The following is a 25,088-nucleotide window of genomic DNA, read 5'->3' on the forward strand; positions in this document are numbered from 1 at the left end:
CCTTGAGTTGCTTGTACCATATGCTTCTTTAGAATAAAAGATCGCATGTGTGTTTTTGTGTGTAAGCACACACACACACAGACAACATACTGTGTATCAAATAGAAAACTTATCCAGGTAGTTTTAAGAGGTCTTCATAACAAAGCAAAGGGAGTATGAACAGTTAGTTATAAGGGACTCTTTGAAATAACATATAATATTAATCATCTAAAACAAGTTTGAAATTACAAAAAATCAGCAACAAACTCAGGTCAGAATTAGGAATCCTCACAGCCACTAACTTGATTTATTTCGTTTTAAAAAAAAAAAAGGCAACTTTCCTATTTGGTAACTGTATTGTTTGAAATGTCAAGTCCAAATAATTGTCATGCTCCCAAAATCCCTGAAGTGTAAATAACAATTAGCAGAACAGAAGTGGTTCAGGCAAAGCTATTCTTAAGGAGATTCTCATCACCTTTCAAGCTGGAATTGCCTGGAAAACATCATCAAAATAATTCACCCTAGATGAATCCCAGCATCCACTGTGCTGATGTAGGTCCCCAGCAAAGTGAATAGATGGAGAGATCTGTTTTAAGCACTGGTTCTTGAGGAGGGAAAAGCTTCCCCTTGCTACCTGTCAACAGTGTTGCTTTATGGCAGAGGCTTGTGAACCTGCTTCAAGAACTACTTAAAACCCCTGCAGTGTGTTTCCCAGCATAATTAAGTTTTGGCTCAGTAATAAACACAAAGGTTGTATGGGATATTTCTAGTTTAGAAGAAGCAATAATGAGCAGCTAGCTGTTATGAATTTGATGGAAGGCCATATACAGGAAGGGAGCAGTCTCATCCGTGCCAGCCATTCAACCCGGCTCAAGGAGTGGGAAAGATAACCCACTGGTTGCAAGTCAAAGGTTGAGAAACACTGTTGTGGCTCCACAAGCAGTTGCGCAAGCAGTTTCAGTACTTAAAGGGGGCCTACAGGAAAGATGGGGAGGGACTCTTTATCAGGGAGTGTAGTGACAGGACAAGGGGTAACAGTTTTAAACTGAAAGAGGGTAGATTTAGATTAGGTATTAGGAAGAAATTCTGTGCTGTCCGGGTGGTGAGACACTGGAACAGGTTGCCCAGAGAGGTTGTGGATGCCCCATCCCCGGAAGTGTTCAAGGCCAGGTTGGATGGGGCTTTGAGCAACCTGGTCTAGTGGAAGGTGTCCCTGCCCATGGCAGGGGGGCTGGAACTAGATGATCTTTAAGGTCACTTCCAACCCAAACTGTTCTATGATTCTATGATTAGCAGCAAGGGATATTACTCCTTCTGTTTTGCCGCTTCTGTCACAGAAACACTTAACAGAAAAAGAAATGCAGATGAGATGAGAAACATAATTTAGGATCTCTCACAGAGATAATTTTCCTCTGTGCATAGTTAAAAGAAATGTACACATGGCCAGTGTTTGCATTCAAAGCTCCTTTGTAAAAGGAAGAACTTAATAGTTCTAGAGCATAATGTCGCAATAATGAAAGCTTGCTTAGTTTAATGCTTGGGAAAAAAAAAAATCAACGCCCAAACATGATGACACTGGAGCAGTGTCCCCCTGAAGAGGAGGAGAGTTATGATAGAAAGCTAGAGAAAGCCAGGGGGGAAGGGGAGCGAGTGCAGAGCTGTGTCAGAGAGGAAATGGAGCAGAGGGTATGGAGCTAAACCAGGAAGGAGTGGGAGGCCACAGGCAGAATAAGGAGCATTCAGGGATACAAGCAGGAGCCTTAAAGAGGGTGTGATATAAGGAGATGGTGAAGAAAAAAAAAAGCAAGGAGGCTGTGGCAAGAGAATAAGGGCTGACCGGCAGAAGAGGCAGTGTGACAAGAGTCGAAGAAGCAAAATCTCCAGGCTGATGTTTCCTTTACCATGTATGTGCCACAGCTTAAGGAAACTGCTCCTAAAGGGGACACATTTAAGACCTTTACATAAAATTAAAAGAAATTTGTTTCGAAGACTTTGTCCCTTCTGCACCCTTGTTAGTAACAAAACAGCTGTGCGACTGTTGGGAACACCCTCCTCCATTAGAGGAAAACACAAAAAAACAAAGTTCAGCCTAAGCCCTTGGTAAGTATATAACATCATATGCACAGTGGCTATCACTCCAGGATGTGTCTGGCAGTTGGGTTATGTTTGCTATCTCTCTTGGGATTTGTGTATGTTGAATAGGATTAATTGCTTCAGGAATCGAATTGTGCTTTTAAACCTGCTAGGCAGCTGCGGGATACGCTACAACTATCAAGATTACATCGTCATCAAAGATACGCAGATAAACAAAGTTATTGGTACTTCATCTTCATACTGACTGAGTCTGACAGCAATGAATCCAATTAGCTTTTCACTGAAGACAATGAAATTAAATCAAGAATGATTCTGGCCTTTTGGCTCTGAAATCTGTGTAACAACATGCACTTCCGCTGTAAACATCTGCTTTATTTTTTTATTTTCTTTGTATGACAAAGGTCAACACAGGGAATTAATCCAGAAAAGAGCAAAAACTTTTCACAGCAGTAGACAGGGAAATCACAGAAGTACTTCCCCTCATAAAATGTTCAAGGCTGAGGTTTTTTGTTTAGTTGTGTCACGCAGCTTTTATTTCCAATAGTTAAGATTGACCCCCCCCTCAAAAAAAGATAAATCACTGTATCATTTTTACACTATCAGACTAAATGTAATCCCAATTTTAAGTCCTACAACTTCTCGAACATTCATAGCATTTTTTTTTTGCCAAATACTGTGCCTTACGTTCTTTTAATTACACTAGAAATAGGCTTAAGTGCACCTTGTGTTCTTCCTAAATCTTATAACAACAGATGAATAAGAATCACATTGAGTACTACTAGTGAAGCTGATGTCTCAAGCTGTGCCTTTGGAAGTATGTCTGTGAAACTCCTTCTGGAGGTTTACTGTCCATTGTGCAGTTGTCATGGTTCAGAATCTAGCCATATGCGTTAGTCAAGCGCAGGCAACCTTTTCAAAGCTGTGTGATGTAAATATGTATCTATCTAAATTGACCTAAATTCTTGAAGTAATAATTTGAAAATCATACCTTCTTGGACTAGATCTGATTTAGAGATATGCCAGAAATGTGCAAAGGAAAAGAAAGGTTGTCCCAGCATAAAAAATAATGTGAAGGACTAAAGACATACAAAATAATTAGTGGTTGGCTAATTACATGCCATTTTAAGTAGACTATTTTAGTGGACATGTTTAGAAGATTGGCTAATATTGAGTTTATAAATTCAGATTAATTTTACTACAAAGTCTTAAGATACTGTAGAAAATTCCTCTATAAGCCTATCAAAGCATGCATAATTATAGGATGATTTGCATCTTTGGTGGAAGAAAGTCTGCAGAACAAATATGGATTTAGGAACTGACTGTAGGGATAAGCCATCATTGCACTGAAAAAATACTGTGACAACTATGGTATGCTAACTAACGTGGAGGACAGGAAGAATTTCCTTATTTCTGATGAAATTCCTTTCCCTCATTCACTGCTCCTCCACTACAACTTAAAGAGCAAAATTTATGCCTTTGGAATGCAGACTGCCCCAAGTATTATGGGTTTGGATTTTTTTTTTTTTTAATTTTCCCCTCTGGGGACAGAATGCTTCTGGGGATCTCTCATTTCCTTGACAAACTGCACGATTTGATTGCTGGTTCCAGCATAACATATGCAGTTTATAAAAGCAGTGCATCCTTTTGCTCTCTATAAAAGAAAATAAAGTCACTAAAAAGTCTAGGGCAAATGCCAGATTCCCAGGAAATAAAAACTTCTGCCTCTGTGTGTGCATGTATGTGTGTGTGTGAAGTTTAATAGCTTTTGAATGAAGTAACATTTTTATTGCTTTGAGGCATACATGTATTGCAATAGGTTTTATTATTTTGGAAGATGGAAGTGTGCAGAAAGCATCTCTAAAAAAAAGGATAAAAGTGATGTTACACTGAATAAAAAATATTTGCATTTCATTTGTTTAAAAATAAGCTATTAAAATGCATCATGTGGTTCTTCACATGTCAGCCCGGACAAATGAAGCAAAGATGCCGTCTTCTTGAGAAAGTAGGTTCTCAGGCGTATCGTATTCTAAAATGTTCCCTCGCTTCATGACGATGACCAGGTCTGCAGTTAGGATGGTGTGAACTCGATGCTGCCGTAAAGAAAAGCATACAGAAGTTTTCATTATGATAATTCTCACTGCAGTTCATTAATGGGCCTAATGCAAGGCATACCAAGTTGGTGAAAGGCTATCCTTGTTCACAGTGGTATTTGGAGTAGGTCCTTGTACTATATCTTTAATCTGAAGAGATCTCCAATTACTTTACGGCCTCTGCCACCAAGCCTGAAAATACTTAAGCATGCACTTCACTTTCGTTCCGCTAATTGCCATTATGGACAGCACAGCTGTTGGAATAAATCCCACGGCATCACTGAAGTACATCTTCCCCTTTAGGAAATATGGGCGAGAAACATTCTGGGTATGCCTGCTCTGTCAGGTGGCTTAGCATCCTGCTCTGCTCCTTGGTACCCCAACTGCCTACACTGCATCTATCTTAGGGCACTCCTGGGCTGTCTCCTTCTGTAAATGGATTAGCACCATCTGAGATATTAAATTTGAGTGTGCTACAGGCAATAGTTTAGCCCCATAGGCAACAGGAATGAAACCAGGCTGAGTTTGATTTCAATGCCGTATGAATACAGCCAGTCAGGTATAGACAGGACGAACTCTAAAAGTGTGATATTTCACTACATAGGCTGAAGATCAGGGATTACTTTATGGATTGGATTCCTTTGTCATGATAGATTCAATGTTAGCTGCATGCCTAAGCTTCAGTTAAATATGATTAGCATAAATAGTAATGAAATTAAACAAACCCAGGAACCACACAGTAAACACCTTCTTGCACTGTCGTCTCAGAAGCTGTGCAGTAGAAAGGAAGCAGAGTGAAAGGAAACTAAAGAGGTAAAAATAACTACCAAAGAGCCAGAAGTCTCGTGAACAGTGTGGACTGAGAGAGTCTACTTGTGAGTCTTCACCAAAGTGGTGAACAGGCCGTCCTCTTTGAGGAGTAAGTTTGAGGCAGTGTCACATTCAACTAGAAAGCCCTCAGAAAGGACTAGGACAATATTGGCATCCAAGATGTGAGATACGCGGTGCTGGAAAAAAGAAAAGAAAAACAGGTGGGTGAAGGAAGGATCAGCCATGAATGAAGAGAGGAAGGAAATGAAGCCAACTCTGTGAAGAAAGCTAAATATTAATGTGTGCTATTTTGCTTGAGACACTTGCTTTGGAAAGGCAAAGCAAAAGAAAAGTGAGATTCCAGTCAGAAGAACAATACTGAAAATTTGAACGGCCTGTAACTGAAGGATAATATGCTTACCGCTAGCATCTTCAGCATTTACACATCCAAGAACCTTAGAGCCTATTGTAAGTGAGCTAGGTTAAGTGATTTGCCTGACACAAACTAGTCACTGACAGACTTGAAACCAGAGTCCAGGAGGCATAACTCTAATCTCTAACCGCAGGACTGGATTCCAGACAAAGCAAATGAAACAGCTGTTGAAACATGTATTTATCTTGTGGATAAAACATCTGTTTGTTGAGTAAGCCTGCTGTGACAAGGTGGAACTATTCTTCACGGTATTCACCGTATGTGGGTGTATGTGTGTGCATGTGTGTGCATGTGTGTGCATGTATATGTATGCACGTACATGTACATACCTGCACAGATATATGGAACTTTTGGGCACTAGAAATGGCAGGAAAACAGGAAAAAATATCATAACCCCTTAGTTGAACAGATATTAATTTTTGAGCAATTCCAATTTTTAAAACCTTTATCACAAACCAAACTTTTTATTCTGAAAGAGAGAAAAGATAACCCAACTTGAAAAACCACACCAAATACATTTTGAAATCTCATCTCCTTTTATAAATGCATGTCATGATTGTAGACGCTATACATGCATAGAGTTCAGAGGCAAAATTCAAATCTAGATTTTGACGCAACTTTCAATATGGTTTAACCCATGGGTTCGGTTTCAATTCTTTAGTGAGAATAACTTCAAATTTTCTTGGAGACAGGGTAGATGCTGAAGTTCCCTGTAAAGTCCTTCTTCAGATCTAAGTGTTTTAGTTTGGCCCACTTGATAGCAAGATAGCATTTACTGCAAAATTTCAGGTTGATAGTATGTGTCTTGACTTGTTCTAGTATCTGGGCATATTCTGACCTTGTGTTTTAGTTTTATTTTGTGATTTTTTTGGTTTTATATAGTGATGTTTAGCTGGTGAAAGGCAAGATTAACTGCCTGAGGAATGAGGAAAGAGAGCATTTGCTGGCATCAATACTTACCGCTATTGTTACAACTGTGCGGTCTGCAAAGGCAGTCATCACAACCTTCTGCAAAATGTTTTCCTATCAAAGGAAAAGGCTTACTTCAGTTACTTCATTCTTTTACATTTTAATTCATATGTCTTCAAGCACAGAAGAGAGAGGCTCATATTCGATACTATCTCTGATCTGCACACCAGATTCTCAGTAATGAAATGCCACACCTGTGAAAGCGGGGATTTTCTAAAACATTTCATTTTGTCTTTTTTCCCCTCACCATAGGCATCAATTCCCCAAACACATCAACAGCAGTAGCTGAAACCAAACACAAGAGAAAAGCAAAAAAGCTGTCAGTTTTTTCTGCTAAAGAGATCTCATGTCTGACATTTAGGGAAGATGCCTCTGCTAGTAGATCCAGGCATTGATGGTGCTAATTGCTATACTCACTGTGGCCATGTCGATAGATGCTGTGGCTTCATCCATGATGAGAATGCTACTCTTGCGGACAAAGGCTCGGGCCAGACAGAAGAGCTGCCTTTGCCCTACACTGAAGTTCTCTCCTCCTTCTGTGACCATTGCATCTGTAATAAAATCAGTTGCTTTGAATGTCGCACCACTGAAATGCTGTACGTTCATACAGTCAGGACCTAGTGATTTTGACTGGGCACCGTGAAAGCTCTGCTTGTGCACTGTTCCAGGGTCAAGCAAAATCCCTGTAAAAGCCAATCAGCATAATCTTGACTGAACACTGGAATGGAATGATATCAGGAAAAGTGAGCTCAGCTTCTTGGGAAAGGAGCAATATATATATATCATTAAGCAAATAGTTGGCAAACCTGGTAGGCTGCAGGATAATATCTTAGTAATATGAAATACACTTAATATGGAAGGAAATATGTGAGTTTCCTTCATGAACCAGATCTGAAATGATAAGGAAAATGCTCTGTCAGTATTCTAGACAAGAGCTACAGCTCTGCTGGCAGAGCCAGATTCTGCTGAAGGAACGGAGGTAGAACTGCTCTTTTTTAACTCTTTGCTGACTAGTCACCCCACTATGATGCTGAGGTGCTGCAGGATTTTTCTACAATGAGTGGAAAACCCGACTACTCTTCAGCTTTTTAGTAAGAATATTCTCTCTAGCATAGAAACAGAATATTCATTAGGTGCCTGTCAACTCCTACATGATAGTTCAGAGTGTAAGATCCCATGTATCTGTTTATATGTGTGCATGCTCATGCATGCATAATTTCATTATTGGCCTATGTTCCCAGAGACTTGGTTCAGACATACCAAGGCCTCCTGGCAATGACTTGACCATGTTCTTCAACTGAGCAATCTCCAAAGCTTCCCAGAGTCTATCATCGGTGCACTTGCATTCTGGATCCAAATTAAAGCTGCAAAGAAAACCATAACAGAAGTCTTGTTACTGCAATTACAGTTCATTCATGTCTTCTGCAAAGGAACATTTTGGCATTGTGTGTGTCGCTTGACTTCCCTTGGACAGACTGCATAGATAGATCGGACTGAGCTAGGAAGGTTCCTTCCCTTTTCCATCCCTTCCTGTTCCACAGCGCCCATCACAAACACACCATGTGATGCTGCTTGTCACCCCCTGATGGCATACACCTACCGGATGGAGCCACTGAACAATATTGGATCTTGGAGAATAATGGAGAGTCGGGAACGGAGAGTATGAAGAGGCAATTTGCTGATGTCTATTCCGTCAATCACTATCCTCCCTGTTTAAAACAACATGCAGAAGACATGTGAGGGAATTGCACAAAGCATGTGCATGTCTGCAGGTAGCAGACAGAAAGATAAAACAGCTAGTTTGGGCTGGACTCCATATGATGAGGCAGCGTGCCTCTGGGATCTCTCAGCACCGGCATGTAAACATGGGGAAGGTGAATATATGTAGTAACACAAGCCAGAGGGAACCCAGCCTATTAGTGACACTGTTGCCTTGCTCTCTTTCTCCCCTCCCCGCCCCCCGCCAGGAAATACATGGCTTCCATGCTATGTGATTAATGATAGCACGAGAAGGATAATTTATTATGGGGCAACCTGAGCTTTACAGCCAAACAGAGCGCGAACAAGAGCAACTTATGTAATTAGCCACTTTCTGTGCCTTTGTCTGTTCCCCTTGACTTTAACAGTTGCAGAAGATACTTAATTTGAGATTGTGCACAATTTCTTTTGCATAACATATGTATGTATCTGCAATCCACATATCAGGAGCCAAAACTATCCTTCGAAATCTAGAAGGAATGGGGTAGCATTAACTTTTTAATAAGAGGCAGGTCAGAAAAACAAAAAGGATGTCCTACTCCAAGGCATTTTCATATCGTTCATGCTGGTTCCTACAGCTCAGTTTCATTTGAATATTTGGTTGTGAATTAACCACATACTGTTCTGCTAGCATAAGATTACTGGAAGCAGTCACATTAATCACTCCTTAACCTAGTAGTTCATTCCCTGACAAGAAGTTGCTGCAACAGCTGGGATACTTGGTAAAGTAAAAGGATTTTTCCTTTTCTAGTCACTACTTCAGCTCAATGAGCATACAAATCTCATCTGAAAATGTGATTTATGATGTGCTGGGTGTGGCAACTGCTGATATTCAGGCGAGGGAGATGGGGGAAATGTACAAAAGAAACTGGTTGGCTGCTCTGTAAGTAGAAGAGGGTGAGAAGGGCAGGAGGAATCTCTTCCCTTGAATCCTCAGACAAAAGCCAGGAACTACTGACCCCACTGACTTTTCCTGGACGCAGAAACTTCCTCTGGGTTATGGGGAAGGGATGGGCCAGGGCAAACTGAATGAGGATATGGTAAAGGGTATTTTCATGAGGCTCACTTCTGCAGTTTCCCTGTGGATTACTTCACTGGGCAGCTGCACTCCTCCCTGGGAAGTACCTAACATTCAGTTCATCAGTTCTCTCTCCCAACAGTGAGAACCTGACCGTGAACTGGCAAATACATGGATATTCAAAGCTGTGCACGTATGCCTCTTCTGTCATTCCCAATTGTCATGATACTGCATTTTGTAGGTTACTCTGTGTGGCCCTATTCCAATGAAAGATTTAATCCCCACCTAGCTGGACTACCAATAGTCTTATGCTTTTATTAGATGGTCAGAGGAACCAAGATTTCATCTGTAGGGTGCAAAGTCCAATTGTTTTCAAACTTTCAGAAAGCCTGAATCAGGTCATAAGACTTCAGCATGAGACTTCAGTGGTTGCATAAACTTAAGCAATTCCTTTTCTTCACAAATGAGGACATGAGAGAGGGTTAGCAGAAGATGAGGTGGACTAATGAGAGAAAAATTAAAATGGTATGCCTTGGGAATAGGGGAATGCATTTTTGATAGAAGCCAGGGTGCTCACAGAAAAGGAAAGAGCAGATGAGAAGACCTGAGGGAAAAAGTAAATTAGAGAGGAGTTGGGAAACCAGGAAATTAATGAGGGGCAGTCAAGCAAGACAGAAGAGAAATGAGAGGTAGTTTGAACAGAGGGCAAGAAAAGGGAAACACTAAAGAACAAAGAAAGAAGCAACAGTAGGGGAATAAAATGGAACACATACAAATTTAAAGAAATAACGGAGACATAAGGAACCAAGATGGACAACATGAATGAAATCTTGGCTCTAGTAAAAAGTTACTCGAAATCTTGTTATGTAACTTTTATTAGATCCAGGACTCCACCCTGAAGTGGACCAGCAGAGAGGCCAAATATGGGTCTATCTGAGAGAGAGAGGGATGTGCACAACGGATAAACAGAGCTTGATTAGAAAAGACTTAGGCATTCCCATTGGGAAAAATCAGGGATACAGAAGGAACAGACAAAGAAAATATACAGAAAGAAGATTAAAGTAGAAGGAAACTTAAAGTTGGCCATAAACATAATTATTATTTGTTTGCACTATTTATATATCCAGGAACCCCGGTCATGAATCAGAAACCTATGGATACATATAGGCACAGAACCACAATAACAGCAAGTATTAGCTGCATCAGATTTACTTATCCTCCCACATCCTACTGGCTTTTCCCTAGCAAACGTTCCATGCACAATGGCTAAATTAGAAACATGGAAGTCTTTGAAACAAAAAGATGACTTTCCAGTAGGTTTCCATATGCCTGCAACAGTACACATATATGTATTACAAATGCCAGGGTGCATATTGCTGCATACCAGTTCATGCCAATTAGCTGGGAAAGTGAAATGCTGCAGGAGTGAAAACATAACAAAATGTTTCCAAAACCTTTAGTCAGTTTCTGCTGTAGTTGTGGGAAACCACAATAAAATAAAAAATAAATATCAAGGGAATGAACTTGTTGAGTTCTAGTTTCTATTCTGCTAATATTTTGACAGCTATCATAAGTTAATATTCTTTAGGGAGAAATTTAGAGGCTCCAGAGAGTTGCGTATTTTTTCCTCCTATCTCAAAAATGGCATATTGTTTTGTCAGAGCATACGCAAAAAAAAAAATTAAAAAAAATTAGAAGTATAATCTGCGTGTAACATTTCCTGGAAGAACCAAGCGCTATTCACAATAGGACACTTTGTACTTTGAAGGATCAGGCATAACAAGCCCCATTCTAATCAAGTATCTTCTGAGCGAGAGAGCCAGGATATAAATTATCAAAAAGTCTCCTTGCTTCTTCTGAAGGAATAAGGGGGGAGCAGGTCAGGAGTGATAACATACTCCAGTGAAAACTAACCATCAAATATGTCCACCATTCTGAAGAACGCCAAAGACAGGGACGACTTGCCGCTGCCAGTACGACCACAGATCCCAACCTGCAAAAGAAAGCAAGAGGTTACTTATAGAGGGAAGCTGTAAATCAGACTTTCAGTCCTTTTGGGAAAGCTGGACTGGATTGCCCTACTGGTGAGTAGAAAGATCCTTCCCAACGGCCAGTGGCAGACACCAGGGAAAAAACAAAACAGCACGGAAACCACACTCCTCTTTTCTGCCTCTCAGCATCATGAGGACTTGTCCCAGGAACACTTTTAAAACTTCAGCATTTGGACCTGGACTGCAATGACACTATATGCTGAAATGTGAGATATTCTTGCATTTTTACTCAGTTCCAGTCTGGTGTTCATCTAATCTCATCTGACCACCTAAACTCACTCTGTGTGAGGGAGATGGACTTGGAAAGAAGTGGGACTCTCAGAAGGAAAAACTGATCCCAGCCAAGAATAAGATGCATCAGTGTAGGCTTCTTGACCCATGCCCAGGGACCTCACAGAGGACCATCAATGTATATAGCTGTCACTGCAAGCTGTTGTTATTCTTGCTTTTCTGCCACCTTAGAAAAGAAAACACGATAAGGAAGGATCTGCTCCAGAATGAGGATGATAGGCAATTGCTTGACATGGTACCTTTTGTCCTGGTTTGATATACGCCTTAACATGCTTAAGAACAGGCTTCAGGTTGTTTTCATATCGAACGCACAAATTTTCAATCTTGATTTCCCCCTCCTGGGGCCAGTCTTTGGGGACTTGAGAGGGATCTGAAATAGTTACAGAAAAACAAACCAAAACGAATGCTGTCAGAGGGTCAGCCTTTATGACATTCCCCTTTCCCCCTCTCTCCTGCCTGGGCACCTTTCTGAAGCCACTCGAGTTCTCTGCCAAGGGGGAGCTGGGAACTGCCTGGTGGGCATGTTAGCACTTAGCTTCCAGATCTCGACACATAAGAAGAGAGGGCAGATGCTAAAGTGGCTCTTGGCAATGAAACGGGGAGAAGCCAAATGAGCAGAGAAGAATGTAGTGTCAGCGCAGTGTTAACATGTTCTTCGGTCAGTAACCGGCACAGGAAGGGCAGTGCAAGGAAGAATGTTGTTACTGCCGTACAACATGAGCTGTTGACATTATCACAGCTCGTATTTCATCCTAATTTGCAAATATGCAGGCAGGTTTTGTGTCCAGACTAAGGGGCTTGGCTTTCCAGGGAAGCTTGCTGACTGGCGAGCCTTTTTGGTATTGCACTTCAAGCACTTCTAAAATACCAGTCAAAGCCAATTTGAAATACGTGGAGTACGAACACCAATGTGCAGTTCACGGAAGAGTTGCTGAGGTCTGATTGCCAACATGACCCTGTCCTGTAGTCCCTATTTGCTGCAAAGATCAGAGATTTCAAAGCATGTGACTGATGGTGCATTTCTAATTTTTATCCGTATTTTTGTTTTCTAAATAGCTACATGGATGTTTTGTTCATCCCATCTATAACTGTGCCCTGGTACTTTCTGATTGTATTACAGGGCCATGCTCTGTCTCCCTGGCATTTGGTAGGGGTTTTTTTGTGTTGACTAGCATGAGCTACATATCTTATAGCTGCTTTTGGCTATCCTTGTCACTCAGATCAGTGGGAGTTCCTACACGTCAATGAGAACAGATTTTGGTCCAAGAGGCGTATACATTTTGCATGACCAAGTCTACCGTGCTTTCACATTACCACATTAAAAACCAAAAAGATTAGAGTGCAATACCCAAGTAGCCATCATAGTTCTCCGACTCCATGTTCAGAAAGCTGTGTACTTTTTTTACTGCACCCATCTGCACCTCCAGATCAGCCAGATTCCTCACCACCCAGTTCAAATAGTTGGTTATCTGCATCACAAAATGAAAACAAGGACAGGGTTCAGCCTTCTGTCTGTTCATCTACCTGTTTGTGAATAAAGGTTGGATAAATTTGTAAAAGTATTTGGCCTAATTCAGCACAGTGGGTCTCTTATTGACGTTACAACAGTTCAAGACTCAGTGCAACAGCATCAAATACGTAATAAGCCAGTCATACTCCAACACAAACAACCCTGACATAGTAACTTAGTGCTCGGTATTCTCATCCTTGTTTTTTGAAGGAGAACTATGGAAAGGTTGTACCTACAGTCTGAGGTGGGACTGATTAAGGGAATCTCTTATTCTCAGCATCTAGTAATCAGTACTGAAAGGCATCTTCTTTAAGCACACAAACACAGGAAAAAATCAAAATTGGAAGCCCTGTTTGGAAATATTACATTTTCTAATCTGTCAACGACTGCAACTAAGGATTAAGAAAGTTCACTATTTGCAAATATATTGAAAAGATGTGATGGGCATTTCATTCCTGTTTCTGCTTGTGCATATTTAGATAATTCATTTCTCTCTGTGGAAAATGTGAGGTTTTTTAGCATAGAAATATATGAGAAAAAATGTATTATCAGCTCAGTGATATTTCCTTCTTGGTTTTCATTCCCATTTGTAATGAAAAGGATTTGATCAATAGTAAAGGTATTACTTGTAGATAATAGTTGATAATTAGTTGTCTAACAATACCCAGTAGCTTAGACAAACTGATCTCTAGTCAGGACTGACTATTTAAGGCTGAAAATTGTAAAGCAATTTCCCAAACATTTCCTAAACGTTCCAAAGTCTGTATTTAGGTGCTCATATAAAAAAGAAAAACTGATCTTATTAGGAACAGTTGATTGCCAAGCACCTTTAAAAATTGAGATACTTTACATACCTGAATAAAGGTTTAGAAACTTAACACAGTGAAAACATCCTACACACAAACATATTCAGAGAAAGGTTTTGCCATTTATTTGTGGGAGATTGCTGAATCTGCCAAATAAGAACTTTATTATGAATAAACCACCCAGCCCCACTTCTTTTCCACTAACCTAATACTGATGCAATAGGCATACAGTAAATAATTTTCACTGAGATTCAGCAATAAAATTTGTTATCAATTTAGAGGATTTAGTTGCTTGCTTTATCCTTAAGTTAGAGTTACTCAAGGAGGTATTATTTTCTTTGTTGTTCAGAAACCCACTCATTCAGTGTCCAGCTTTTGAGTCAGGAAGTTGCAGAAATGGGTACGTTTGCAGATAAGCTAAACACTCTGCAGAACTGCTGCTTGCGGAGCAGCAGGCTGCAATCATAGATCTGGAAGATTTGATAACAGAGCCTGGCATCTGAAAGGCTCTATCCATTATTTCAGTCTTCATCACAGTTGTGCAACGGAGTTGGCAGTGTTTATACAAGGGGAGAGAATAAGCTTATGGATGTCTACTGTAAACACAATGTTGGTACAAACTGTTTGCTCTCATCCAGGTCCAAACATCAGCCCTCTCTTAGCTCCAGAGAGAAATGATACAAAAACCTGTGTCAGGGGACAAAGGTAATGATCCAACTGCATTCAAAATTTCATCACTGTTATTGTGGGGCAGGAGAGAGACAGGTAATCACTTGGTGACTACAGCATTTTTTCCTCTGCTATGCCAGACTTCAGCACATGGCTAATTTACACTAATGATCTGTTTGCAAACACAGACTTGATACAAAGAAGCCAAAGACGATGCAGACATCCTGGCGCTTCTAGATCTCTGCTAATGAAGCAGAATTACCAGGAATGTTTTCAGGGTGAAGCTGAAGCACTGGGACTGATTCTCAGTTGCTGGCAGATTCTCACACTGCTGCAACAGCGGCACGAAGGGGATCTAAGGCCACCCTAAGGCAGCTGCCGAGAACTTTCTGTTGTAACCATGGGCTCACAAGCATTTATGTGCAAAGCCAAATCTCGGTGTTAGACCCATACCCGTATCCCTCCCTCATACCAGTGCCGTAAAGCAGCCAGATTTTTGCCATGCCAGTCATGATTTCAAAAATTGTTCCTGCCACTATCCTCATCCTATTTTTGTCCCCACTCTCGTGGTTAATTCAGTGATATTTCTACTCTCTGTGGTGATCGTACTCACTCTGTGCTCATGATGCACTCTCAGCCTCTCTTATAGCCTACTACACTAAAACACTGTTCCTTCTCCATGACTTATCTCAAATAGCTCAGTGTTAACAACAGTGTCAAAATGAATTGGCTAGCATGCCACCAAAATCTCGTCATTCCTAACCCCATCTCCTCTGCCTTCCTACTGCTACCTGTCATGATGAACCATGCCTACCAGCCCCAAAGGCCCCAATCCCCAAATCCATTCAGAATTGCATGGACAATATTGGGCATCTGAATAGCTTCCCTCCAAAGGGAGAACTGGTATTTCTGGTTCTTCAGCAGTTATTTTATTTGGTCTTTGGTTAAAGATTACCCAGGTTATGACAGTCTGTGGAATAGTATTTTCTAGCAGGTTTTGCCATATACAGGCGGAACCAACACTATGTTGTACAAAACAGAGTGCACAGCAGGTCCTCTTACGCATTTTTAATTTTCCTGCTCTGCTTGGGAGCACGCAGGGCCTGGGAATGGTTGTGTTTTTTTAATTGGCTCATAAAACCTGAAGTAAGTCCAAGTTGCCCTGAACTCGCTCAGCTTTGGCTCGAATCCATTATTTGCAAGATTGTTTTTTTCAAGATTAAGAAAGCTGGAAGATAACCGTGTATATGTATTTTTAAAAATATGATAAAATATTATTAGTCTCAAAGTTCTTACACTTCGCCTTGGTACATACCGTCAGAGCGTACAGGAGACCTAGCCCCACAAACCCCGAGTTAGGCCCTTCAGTGATGGAAGTGACAGCCGCAGTCAGAACTATACAAGCACCGAGGTAATCCTGGAACGAGAGAGGGGGCAGAGAAAGATTCTAGGCAACATGAAAATGCAGCAACAAGGAAATTTCTTTAGTTGCAGAGCAGGTTTTCTTTACTGAGAATTATTTCTATAATGACACCTAGTCCTTAATTCTGGTTTGTTTTTCCTGGAAAAGGTCAGGGGGTTTGGTGCCCAACTGGAAACACTTTAAAGGAACTTGCTGAACACAAATGAAATAGGCCAGTATTTTCTGCAAATCCATTTGGGCTAGGGTATCTCGTTGTGGCCACCCCAAAAAGAGCAGGTATCAAAAAATCTAATGAGCATATAAAAAAAAAAAATCGTAAGAATGGCATATCAATAACACTCCTAATTCCTACCACTAAAACAAATCAATTCCACTCTCTCCACTCTCCTTCAGGTCTTCTCAAACATGGGTTTGCCTCCCCAAAAAGAGAAGTGTCAGTGACTTCACAAAGTCCATGAAGAATTTTGGTAGAATTTATACAGGTCATGCACATGTTTTATTGGCACAAGTGGACAGACTGACATACAGTGTCTACATCATGCAATGGGACACTGTGCATGGTGAAGGCATCCCTAAGCCTGCTATACACTCACAGCCTGCAGTGAAACACCATGTGGGTGTTGGCAGTGTGGACTCTGAAAGCAGTATAGCTGTGTAGTTGTGGTGCTACAAATGGGCTACTAAGCCTTGCTCCTGCCACAGCACTTTGAGTTTCAGAGTGATTCCATGGTAGATACCTGAAGGATCTCAGCTCTGTTGCACGGTGATGACTTGCTTTACAGAAATTGCTGTGTAGGCTGTATTAGAAAGATCTGACTTCTCACAAGATTTGCAGGAGCTTGAACCCGTCTTCTTGATGTGTACCTCAGTTTTGAAGTGAATGCCACATGTGATCTCATGTAGTTGTCAAGGTGCCTGATTCATGAGACTGCTGGTATTCCCACTCTCCCACTGCTCCCTGCATTATATTTACTTTGGATTACAGGGTTAGCATTTTCCATCCATTTTTTTTCCTCCTGTCTGATAATATCCTGCCTGGAATCTTTCCTTCTGAGATTTGAGACCAGGGCTGCCTAGTTCATCTGTCTGTAAAAAGTGTTGATGAGCAGATGACAGACTCGAACTTAACATCTACAGGGAAGTAGAAGCACAATGGTCTCGAGTCTCCATCAGCAGTTGGGACAGGACTTCACAGTTGCTATTAAATCCTACAAACTTTTGAGTGATCTTAGTACCACTGTGCCATTAGGCAGAGCTAAATGAACTATTCCTTGGCAAGACCACATTATTTCTAATGCTATGATGAAGCGATGCATATTCTTGGATCAAATTCATTCTGCATGTAAGCAAGTCTAAGACCGTGAGACATTAACAGGCATTGCCACAGCTTATTCCAGGATTGGCTGTTGCTCTGTTATTTTTCTGTCTTGGATTTGGAAGCAAGTTCAGCTTGATCTTGGATGCTGTGGGAAGCTGAAAGCTTCATGCACAAGGGAAAGCTTTGCCATCATAAGAAATGGAGCACAACTTTGTTGCTCCGTCAGCGTACCAGGAAATGAAGGTGAGGATACAGCCTTTGTTGTGAGGATTAATCATGCCTGTTCCTATTTGTGTCTAGCAGAATCAGATCACTGCTCTGTTTATTCACTGCTCTTTTAGTGTCAGATGAAATCACAGTGACTTTGCTTGCCTCTTCTTGCCTTGCAGATCAGGAAAGTTCCTCATGTGCTGTCCCTGGAGAGCCCCCATAAAAGCCAGCAGCCTGTCTCACTAGCAGTGGCTGTGTTGTGCCCTACTGTCATTTGTTTTTCAGTTGGAGTCTAGTTCTGCCATCTTTCGTGATATTGAACAGTAAAATCACAAACAGTATGGCCTCACAGCTGCAGTAAGGGCACTGCAAAGGAGGGGTTTAAATTACAGCTGTGGGCTTAAACCTGTTGCTGGAGAGATACCTCAGGACCTGGAAGCTCAGTGATGCCTAAAACAGCCCTGGCAGAATGATGGCACAGTTCACAAAACTACTAAAAAGCCATGCTCTGCTTTGAAAGTAGTTCCTGCTGCAGCAGGTCTGCAGATGCTGCACAGTAGTAGAGAAAGCCTTATTTCAAGTTATGTAAATGTTTGTTCTTGCACTCTCTTCAGATGCTAGACATCACAACAGCAAAAGATGAAGGAGACTTGTATTTTCTTGCTCCTGGCCAAGAAAGCTGAAAAAATGCTATGGGTTTGACATAAACAATCTCGATCTATTTTAAGGAACAGTGTGTATAATCTCATCGCGAGATTAATTCTTGTTATTATCTTCTCTGCATCAGGCAAAGTCTCTGCTTGCTTCCAAGGTTTCAAAACCATGGCTGGGACTAAACTGAACGTACCGTCCTGACCTCCAGCCATCTGTTGGCAGCTGATAGAAATAAGTAGGCAATGTTGTTCGTGTCTGTTAGTTCCAGCATACGTTGTTTAAATCTGGCTTCGTGCCTGCCAAGAGCAAAGTTGTTATATTACAACACATTACACACTCATACACAAAAGGACGAAGCGTTAAACTCTTCTCTCCCTCCCCTCCCCCAAACCAAAACTTTTTGCCCTTCTGCATTTGCCAAACTTTGGGTTAAAAACTCTTCCCTCAGGACCCGTACCTGCTGCCAGGGCTCTCCTTAACCAGGCAGAGCTACACGTACAATGGGGAAAAATTTGTTCAATAAGCAATTATATTGGACTAGATTTTGGATCAAAGCCTGTCCCCTCAAAGAGACTGCAATGCCAGGGTGCTAGGGACAGGTTTTACTTCCCAGAGCATATCTGCTTTTATAGCTGTGGACTGTGGCTGCTGCTGCCCTCCAGTCCTCTCACAGGCGAGTGTTGCCATGGCCCCTCACTTCTTCCTCACAAGCCACTAGCAAGAGCAGAGGGCTCATCTGTCAGCTTAAAATCTGATTCCAGAAGTCACCTGGCCAGCTGCAGGAGTCTTCAACAGGAGTGACATCTCTAAGGTTTCAACTAATGTAGACTGTAGATTGATCAGTAGATCAATACCTTTCAGCTACTCAGCTCAGCTGTTTTCTCAGCCAGTCACACACTGTCTAAGCAACTCGGAAAACTACGATGAGGGAGAGCTACAGATCATTTCTGAATTACAAAAATGAGTGGTGTTACCTCCACTGTCACTTGTTTCTCTCTCCCTGACGTAATGCCCATGACATTTAAAAAACAGTGCAAGGATGTCAGAGTGCCTAAGAGCCGAGGTACACTTTGGGAGGGGAGGGGGAAATCTCTGTTGGTGTAAGTGTATTAAATTCATGGCACCCTGCAGTACTTTAGGTATGACCTGCAGTCAGACAGAAACCATTTCGTTGTTTCATATTCTACTGTTAAATACCCTCACTTGAATAAACTAGCTGAACTTCATTCAGCAGCTTATCGTCTGTTTTATCATGGCAAGCTCTTCCATTTTAAAGTCTCAAGGCCCTGCTGTGAAGCACCTGTAACCCCTGTTCTGCCAGAAACCTCTTTCTTTTTTTTTTTTCCTTTTCCCACTGATACTTTATTTCCCTCTGCACAGCTTGTAAACATGGCAAGCAACCTCCCCAAAACAACAACTGGTAACAGTAATGACGTGGGGAGGAGCAAAGATGCACAGACTATTCTGCTCATCTGCCTTTCTGGCAGCAAAGCTCCTGTTTGCCTAATGGAAAATCTGACATGCTCAATCTGTATCTTTTCATCCACGTCCAGCTCATCTTCTGGATAGTTTTAGACTTTTATCCTGTCAGATGACAAACAGCAAAGGTCACTGAAATTTGTTTCTGATCCAACTGTACTACTTTGTGGTAAGTTATGTGAGGAGCTGCTCTGTTTTATCCTGGAACATACTGAACTCAAACTGCAGAGAATGACTAACGGGACTATTAGTAAATATGAGCTTGCTGACAAAAACCACTGGGGACTTCAGGTTTAGTTGACAGTGGAGCACAGACAGGGAAATGAAATGGCTTTGATTAGCACCAGAAATCCTGGAAAACTCAAGTGATGGTTACGATGCCTAGTCCTTCCCTGGGGCTGCCTTTTGCTCTCTGCCATCCAAGCCCACATTGCCCCTTTTTAAGGTAAACAAGAGTCGAACCGCTCCCAAGAAGTGCTAAGCTCCTTCATCTTTCTCAGGAGATAACGTGATGAAAGGCCACTCTGAATCTCTCAAGAAGCACTCAGCATACATCAGCATCAGGCCTTAATTATGACTTACAGTTTCAATACATCATTCTGGTTGATAAAGCTTGTTAAAACATTTCTTGTTGACCACTGGCTCACATCTCTTCAACACAGCAACATTTTTGCTTGTCCTGCCACAGTCCTTACCACAGCACTCTGTACTAATAGCCTAGGTCCTAAAGCTAGCTTGAAGTGATGAAATGGTCTTAAGCTCATCAAATAGGTGTGTAAATAGCATTGCAATAAGATCTGCACTGGTTCAAAATCCTACATTGTACAGAATGAGTGCAAGTTGCGCTTATTGGGGAGCACCATCAAGCTGGCACTTTGACAGAGTCATGCTAGCTATAATGTAGTGAATATACAAGGAGAATTTGGCCTATATTTCATGTAGTAAGTAGAGAAAAAAATACATGCATCGAAAGCTGGAAAAATTCTCTGAATCTTCTGGAATTTATTTTTCAGTTTTGATTGACAAGGCTAGGTTTTACAATATTAAGATCAAGTTCTGTTCTGCTGTAGTTTTCTTGGAAAGTCTCTCAAGTTGCATACTGACACTCAGCTGGAGAGTGCTATAATGATGTTTCCCTGCCTGAGGAGTGGGTTCAATACAGAAATGATTCAGGGGCACTTGGATAGCACAGCTCGTAGGATATAGTAGGGGGGTCTGAAGGAGTGGTGCCTGTGCCTGCCCACCAAAGGAAAGCTCCCTGCTGTCCAAGTAAGGCATGGTTAAACTAGACACCTTAAAAGTTTAAATATCGTATCCTAAAAAAGTCATCATCTTTAATTCAGTGGAAAACCAATACAGGTAAATTAGCATGTTACTGAAAATATGCACAAGTGTTTAGAGACATGACAAAGCCAGAGGAAAACAAGATCTCTCCCCTTTTTTGAGATTGCTTAATTAAAGTCCACCAAATCCAACAATTTGCCCTCAGACATGCTCCAAGCAAGCTGCATGGAGCAGACCAAACCCCAAGCCTCCCTCTCTAATCATTCGTTTTACTGACCTGAATGCTCTAATGGTGGTAAGGCCTTCAGCTGTCTCAGAAAAGTGACAGAGTAAAGGTAGCTGGGTGCTATCGTCAAGTTCCTGGAGGTCCCTGGGAATATGAAAAACAACGGACAGCCATTACAATGTAAACATCTCTGTCTGTAGAAATTTTACTGCATAACAGATGAGAACAGACATTTTATGTATTGCACATATTCTTTTCAGGATCACACAAAATAGTATTTCTATAGTATAGAAAGACACTGACATGGGAATATCACATTTCTCTTTTGCCCTAGGAGCCTTTGAATCATCTCCCAGCCACCTCCACGATCTAGCTTTTGGTCACAGCTATGCTTCTGTTTGTCCCACAGTGATAATGACATTATCATGTCTCTCCTGGGTAAAAACCTGCTGTCCATTTTAGCCAGATCCTAATTACCTTTTATTCTCAAACATTCTAATTTATTAATATAATTAATATAATTAACTTAAACTCAGAACAGTTGATTTTAAACTTTATAGAATGTTATTTGTGGCTCTTATATCAGGTATAAAATAGAGTTTGTGTAGCTGCAAGTTTATCTATTTTTTTGCAATTGTATCAGCTGGCCTAACAAAAACGGTGCCTTTCCATATAAACCTTGCCTCATTATCTGTAAGTACCACAACATGCTGAACGTAAAATATAACAGACTACAGCAGACCTTCTATTTGTAGTGTTAATATTATCACATTGGTTGAAACGGAGACAGCACTGACAAGAGAAATAATATGAATGAGAAATTTCCTCAATTATTCAGCAATGGTATTTTCAAGACCTGCCTGGAGCAATGATATTTAAGCCTAAAAAGTTCCAGTCTCCTGAAACAGGAACGTTTTCCAAACCACAGAGACAAATACATCTTTCTGTAACACTCTGCCATTGGCATAGCAGCCAGTTGTATAAACAGAAGAGAGGCCAGATCATTAGATATTTAAACTCTTTATTAAAATCCTACTATGTTTGCACACTGTATTAGATAGGCCAGGAGAAATAACTGCTCCATGATGCTGAATGTTACAGTATACAGAACTGAATTTGCTGCTTATGTTTTGATGATAAATATGCTTTCTTTCAAATTTATGATGGAAAATACACAGAAGTTTTTGAGAGATGTAATGGAAAATACAACAGGGAGTCAAAGTGCTGCAAGAAATACTGTAAATATTTGCATTTCTAAAAATTAGTGAAGCTTATATGCCTGGAAAGTACTGCATGCAAGTAAGTTTTAAATACTGGCTGAAGCTATTCCTTCAGCCTACATTTCCCAAGACTATTTTTTCTAGAAATAAATTGGATTTATTAATTTCTGTTGTGGATTAAAAGAACACAAGTCAACCCTGAATTCCTCACAAGTGATTTAAAAGAGTTTAATTTAAACAGATTAAACAAAAAGCACTTGCTGATAGAGATTTTCCCAGAAAACTGTAAGGAAATAAAATGAATGAGGTAGTTATGGACTTACAGAGCCAATGGGTGCATGTGCTGACTTACAGAGGTGATCAACCTCTTGCTAGCTTGCATAGTATGGCTATGGGTACAGCATGTGGGAAAACCAGATCTGGAGATGGATGGAAACTTTACTCTCATATATAAAACACAGAGAGAAACTGTAGTATTCCCCTGGGGTCTAATACATCAGATTTTGCGTACTCTTGTGTGTTTTAAGTAAGAAGTTTAAACAGTGTACACTGCTATGTGTAAGCAAGACAGAGTGACACTCAGAAGACCACAATGGATTTAAGAATGAAAACCAAGTCTCCTGATTCCTCAGCCACCGTGAGACCTGGTATACTGCCACGTACAGCTTTAGTTTGGAAACCTGGTGGGGAAAGAACAAGGTTTCTGAAAAATCTCAGAGAATTTAAGCAAATTATTTCAGAATTAAACAATTTTGTTTTGTAAATTCTGATTATAGTTTTCTTATGAATAAATCTCCTTGGAAATTCTGAAGAAAGCTGATGAAAATTAGAGTGAAGTGAAGCTAAACTATTGATATGTTGCTCTGTGCCCCTCCTCCTCCATTGATTTAAGGGGAATAACTGACACAATTCTTTCTCAGGCTACCTAAATAAGAATATAATCTGTGAAGCCAGCTGTACTGGTACGCTCAGTTGAAAATCACCGTATCTCTTAATTGGATGCTACAAAACAGCAGCTAATGCTTTACCATGTGTCTACTGCAAAGACAGGGCCAGAAGTGACAGTTGCTAATGACAGTAGGATGTTTTGGCCTCCCTGCAGGTCAGCAGGCACCTTGACGGGTATTTTTACGTATCAGAAAGTAGAGTAAATCCAGCCAGAAATCTGGCTGATAAAAAAAAGAAGCATGACTGATTGAATTTAAGAAAAAACTTTGAATGGCTTGCTTAAGATGTTTTACTAAATTATATAAAGAATTTAGCACTAGAAGCATGACTCTAAGAAATCATGACACTCTTTTTGCTGAAAAAATGTACTCTTTATAACCAGCCAAACCATTCTGAATATGAAATGTTGCTGTACAGTGGTGTCTTAGTTTCAGCTGGGATAGAGGTAATTTTCTCCTTAGTAGCTGGTACAGTGCTGTGTTTTGGATTTAGTGTGAGAATAATGTTGATAACACTCTGATGTTTTAGTTGTTGCTAAGTAGTGCTTATCTTAAGCCAAGGACTTTTCAGTTTCCCATGCTCTGCCAGCAAGCAGGTGTGCAAGAAGCTGGGAGGGAGCATAGCCGGGGCAGCTGACCCGAACTAGCCAAAGGGGTATTCCATACCATAGAACATCATGCCCAGTATATAAACAGGGGGGAGTTGGCTGGGAGGGGCGGATCGCGGCTTGGGCATTGGTCAGTGGGTGGTGAGCAATTGCCTTGTACATCACTTGTCTTTTCTTGGGTGTTATTTCTTTTTTTTTGTTACATTCCTTTTCATTACAATTATTATTATTATAGTGGTAGTAGTATATTTTATTCTGCTTTAGTTATTAAACTGTTCTTATCTCAACCCACAAGTTTTACCTTTTTTTTTCCCCTCCTCCTCCCCATTCCACTGGGAGGGGGGAGGGAGAAGTGGCTGCATGGTGCTTAGCTGCTGGCTGGGGTTAAACCACAACAGTCCTTTTTGGCACCCAACGTGGGGCACGAAGGGTTGAGATAATGACAGATCTGATCAGAGTGTGTTAAAACAAATTTGTTATAAGTATTCATTGTATTGGTTTGATAGTCACTGGTCACAATGTGGACTCTTTTGCTCTCAAAGTTGGTGGGGTTGTTCAAATGACTTTCTGTGGAGTTTATTTCCCAATATGAAGAAAAAGCTGTGACTGAGGTTAATCCGGGAAGTTGTTTTCCATTCTCTACTAACCCTCAAAAGGTCAAAGAGGAGCTTTGACCAGATGTGAGCTGGCTCAGTTGATTAACAAACTTCATGCTCATCTGACTTTACAGCCAACAGTGTACAAAAGTGATGCAACCAGTGTTACTTCCCTAAGTACCCCATCTGTAGTCGGTCAGCTGGAAACATCCTCCAATGGATGTCTCAAACTCATACCTCAGGATCAAAAGCAGGACATCATGGCCATTTTCCCCTTATACTAGCTCCTATAACCTCACATTCCATCACAATTCTTATGTACAATTTTTTTAGAAGAAATTTTCAGGACAGTTTTTTAATACGTACTTGGAAGCAACTCTGAAGTATTTCTGGATGAAATAAAATGCTATCCCGAGAGGCACAAGGGCAACAAGGAACCATGGAGTGGCATAGGAGATCATTCCAATGGCTGACAGGCAGAGTAAGGTGGACCGGGTAAGAGATTCCAGCGTAGGAGGAATGTGCTAGAGCGAAACGAAAAACATACATAAGGCAAAAATCACCAGTAGTACCACTGTATGCCTTTTCCTATAGAGGACCATAGGGCAAGTGGAATGATACCACTGTGCACTCATTGATATTCTC

At 40.9% G+C, this 25,088-nt stretch overlaps 1 protein-coding gene across 1 annotated transcript in view; it reads right to left on the reverse strand.

Moving 5' to 3' along the window:
• Positions 1 to 2,440: 2,440 nt before the first annotated feature.
• The window catches only part of ABCC9 (ATP binding cassette subfamily C member 9), a 77,448-nt gene continuing 54,800 nt past the window's right edge, over positions 2,441 to 25,088 (reverse strand). Inside the window, exons 30-41 of the mRNA XM_050915299.1 lie at positions 24,810 to 24,967; positions 21,124 to 21,216; positions 18,277 to 18,379; positions 15,794 to 15,895; positions 12,842 to 12,962; positions 11,733 to 11,863; positions 11,066 to 11,144; positions 7,976 to 8,084; positions 7,636 to 7,739; positions 6,793 to 6,926; positions 6,367 to 6,429; positions 2,441 to 4,163 (exon numbers count right to left, since the gene is read on the reverse strand). Of these exons, the coding sequence (XP_050771256.1) occupies positions 4,026 to 4,163; positions 6,367 to 6,429; positions 6,793 to 6,926; positions 7,636 to 7,739; positions 7,976 to 8,084; positions 11,066 to 11,144; positions 11,733 to 11,863; positions 12,842 to 12,962; positions 15,794 to 15,895; positions 18,277 to 18,379; positions 21,124 to 21,216; positions 24,810 to 24,967 (1,335 nt within the window). The 3' untranslated portion in view covers positions 2,441 to 4,025. The remainder of the gene's footprint in view (positions 4,164 to 6,366; positions 6,430 to 6,792; positions 6,927 to 7,635; positions 7,740 to 7,975; positions 8,085 to 11,065; positions 11,145 to 11,732; positions 11,864 to 12,841; positions 12,963 to 15,793; positions 15,896 to 18,276; positions 18,380 to 21,123; positions 21,217 to 24,809; positions 24,968 to 25,088) is intronic.

This window comes from Gymnogyps californianus, chromosome 1 (genome assembly GCF_018139145.2).
Source record: "Gymnogyps californianus isolate 813 chromosome 1, ASM1813914v2, whole genome shotgun sequence".
Taxonomy (NCBI): domain Eukaryota; kingdom Metazoa; phylum Chordata; class Aves; order Accipitriformes; family Cathartidae; genus Gymnogyps; species Gymnogyps californianus.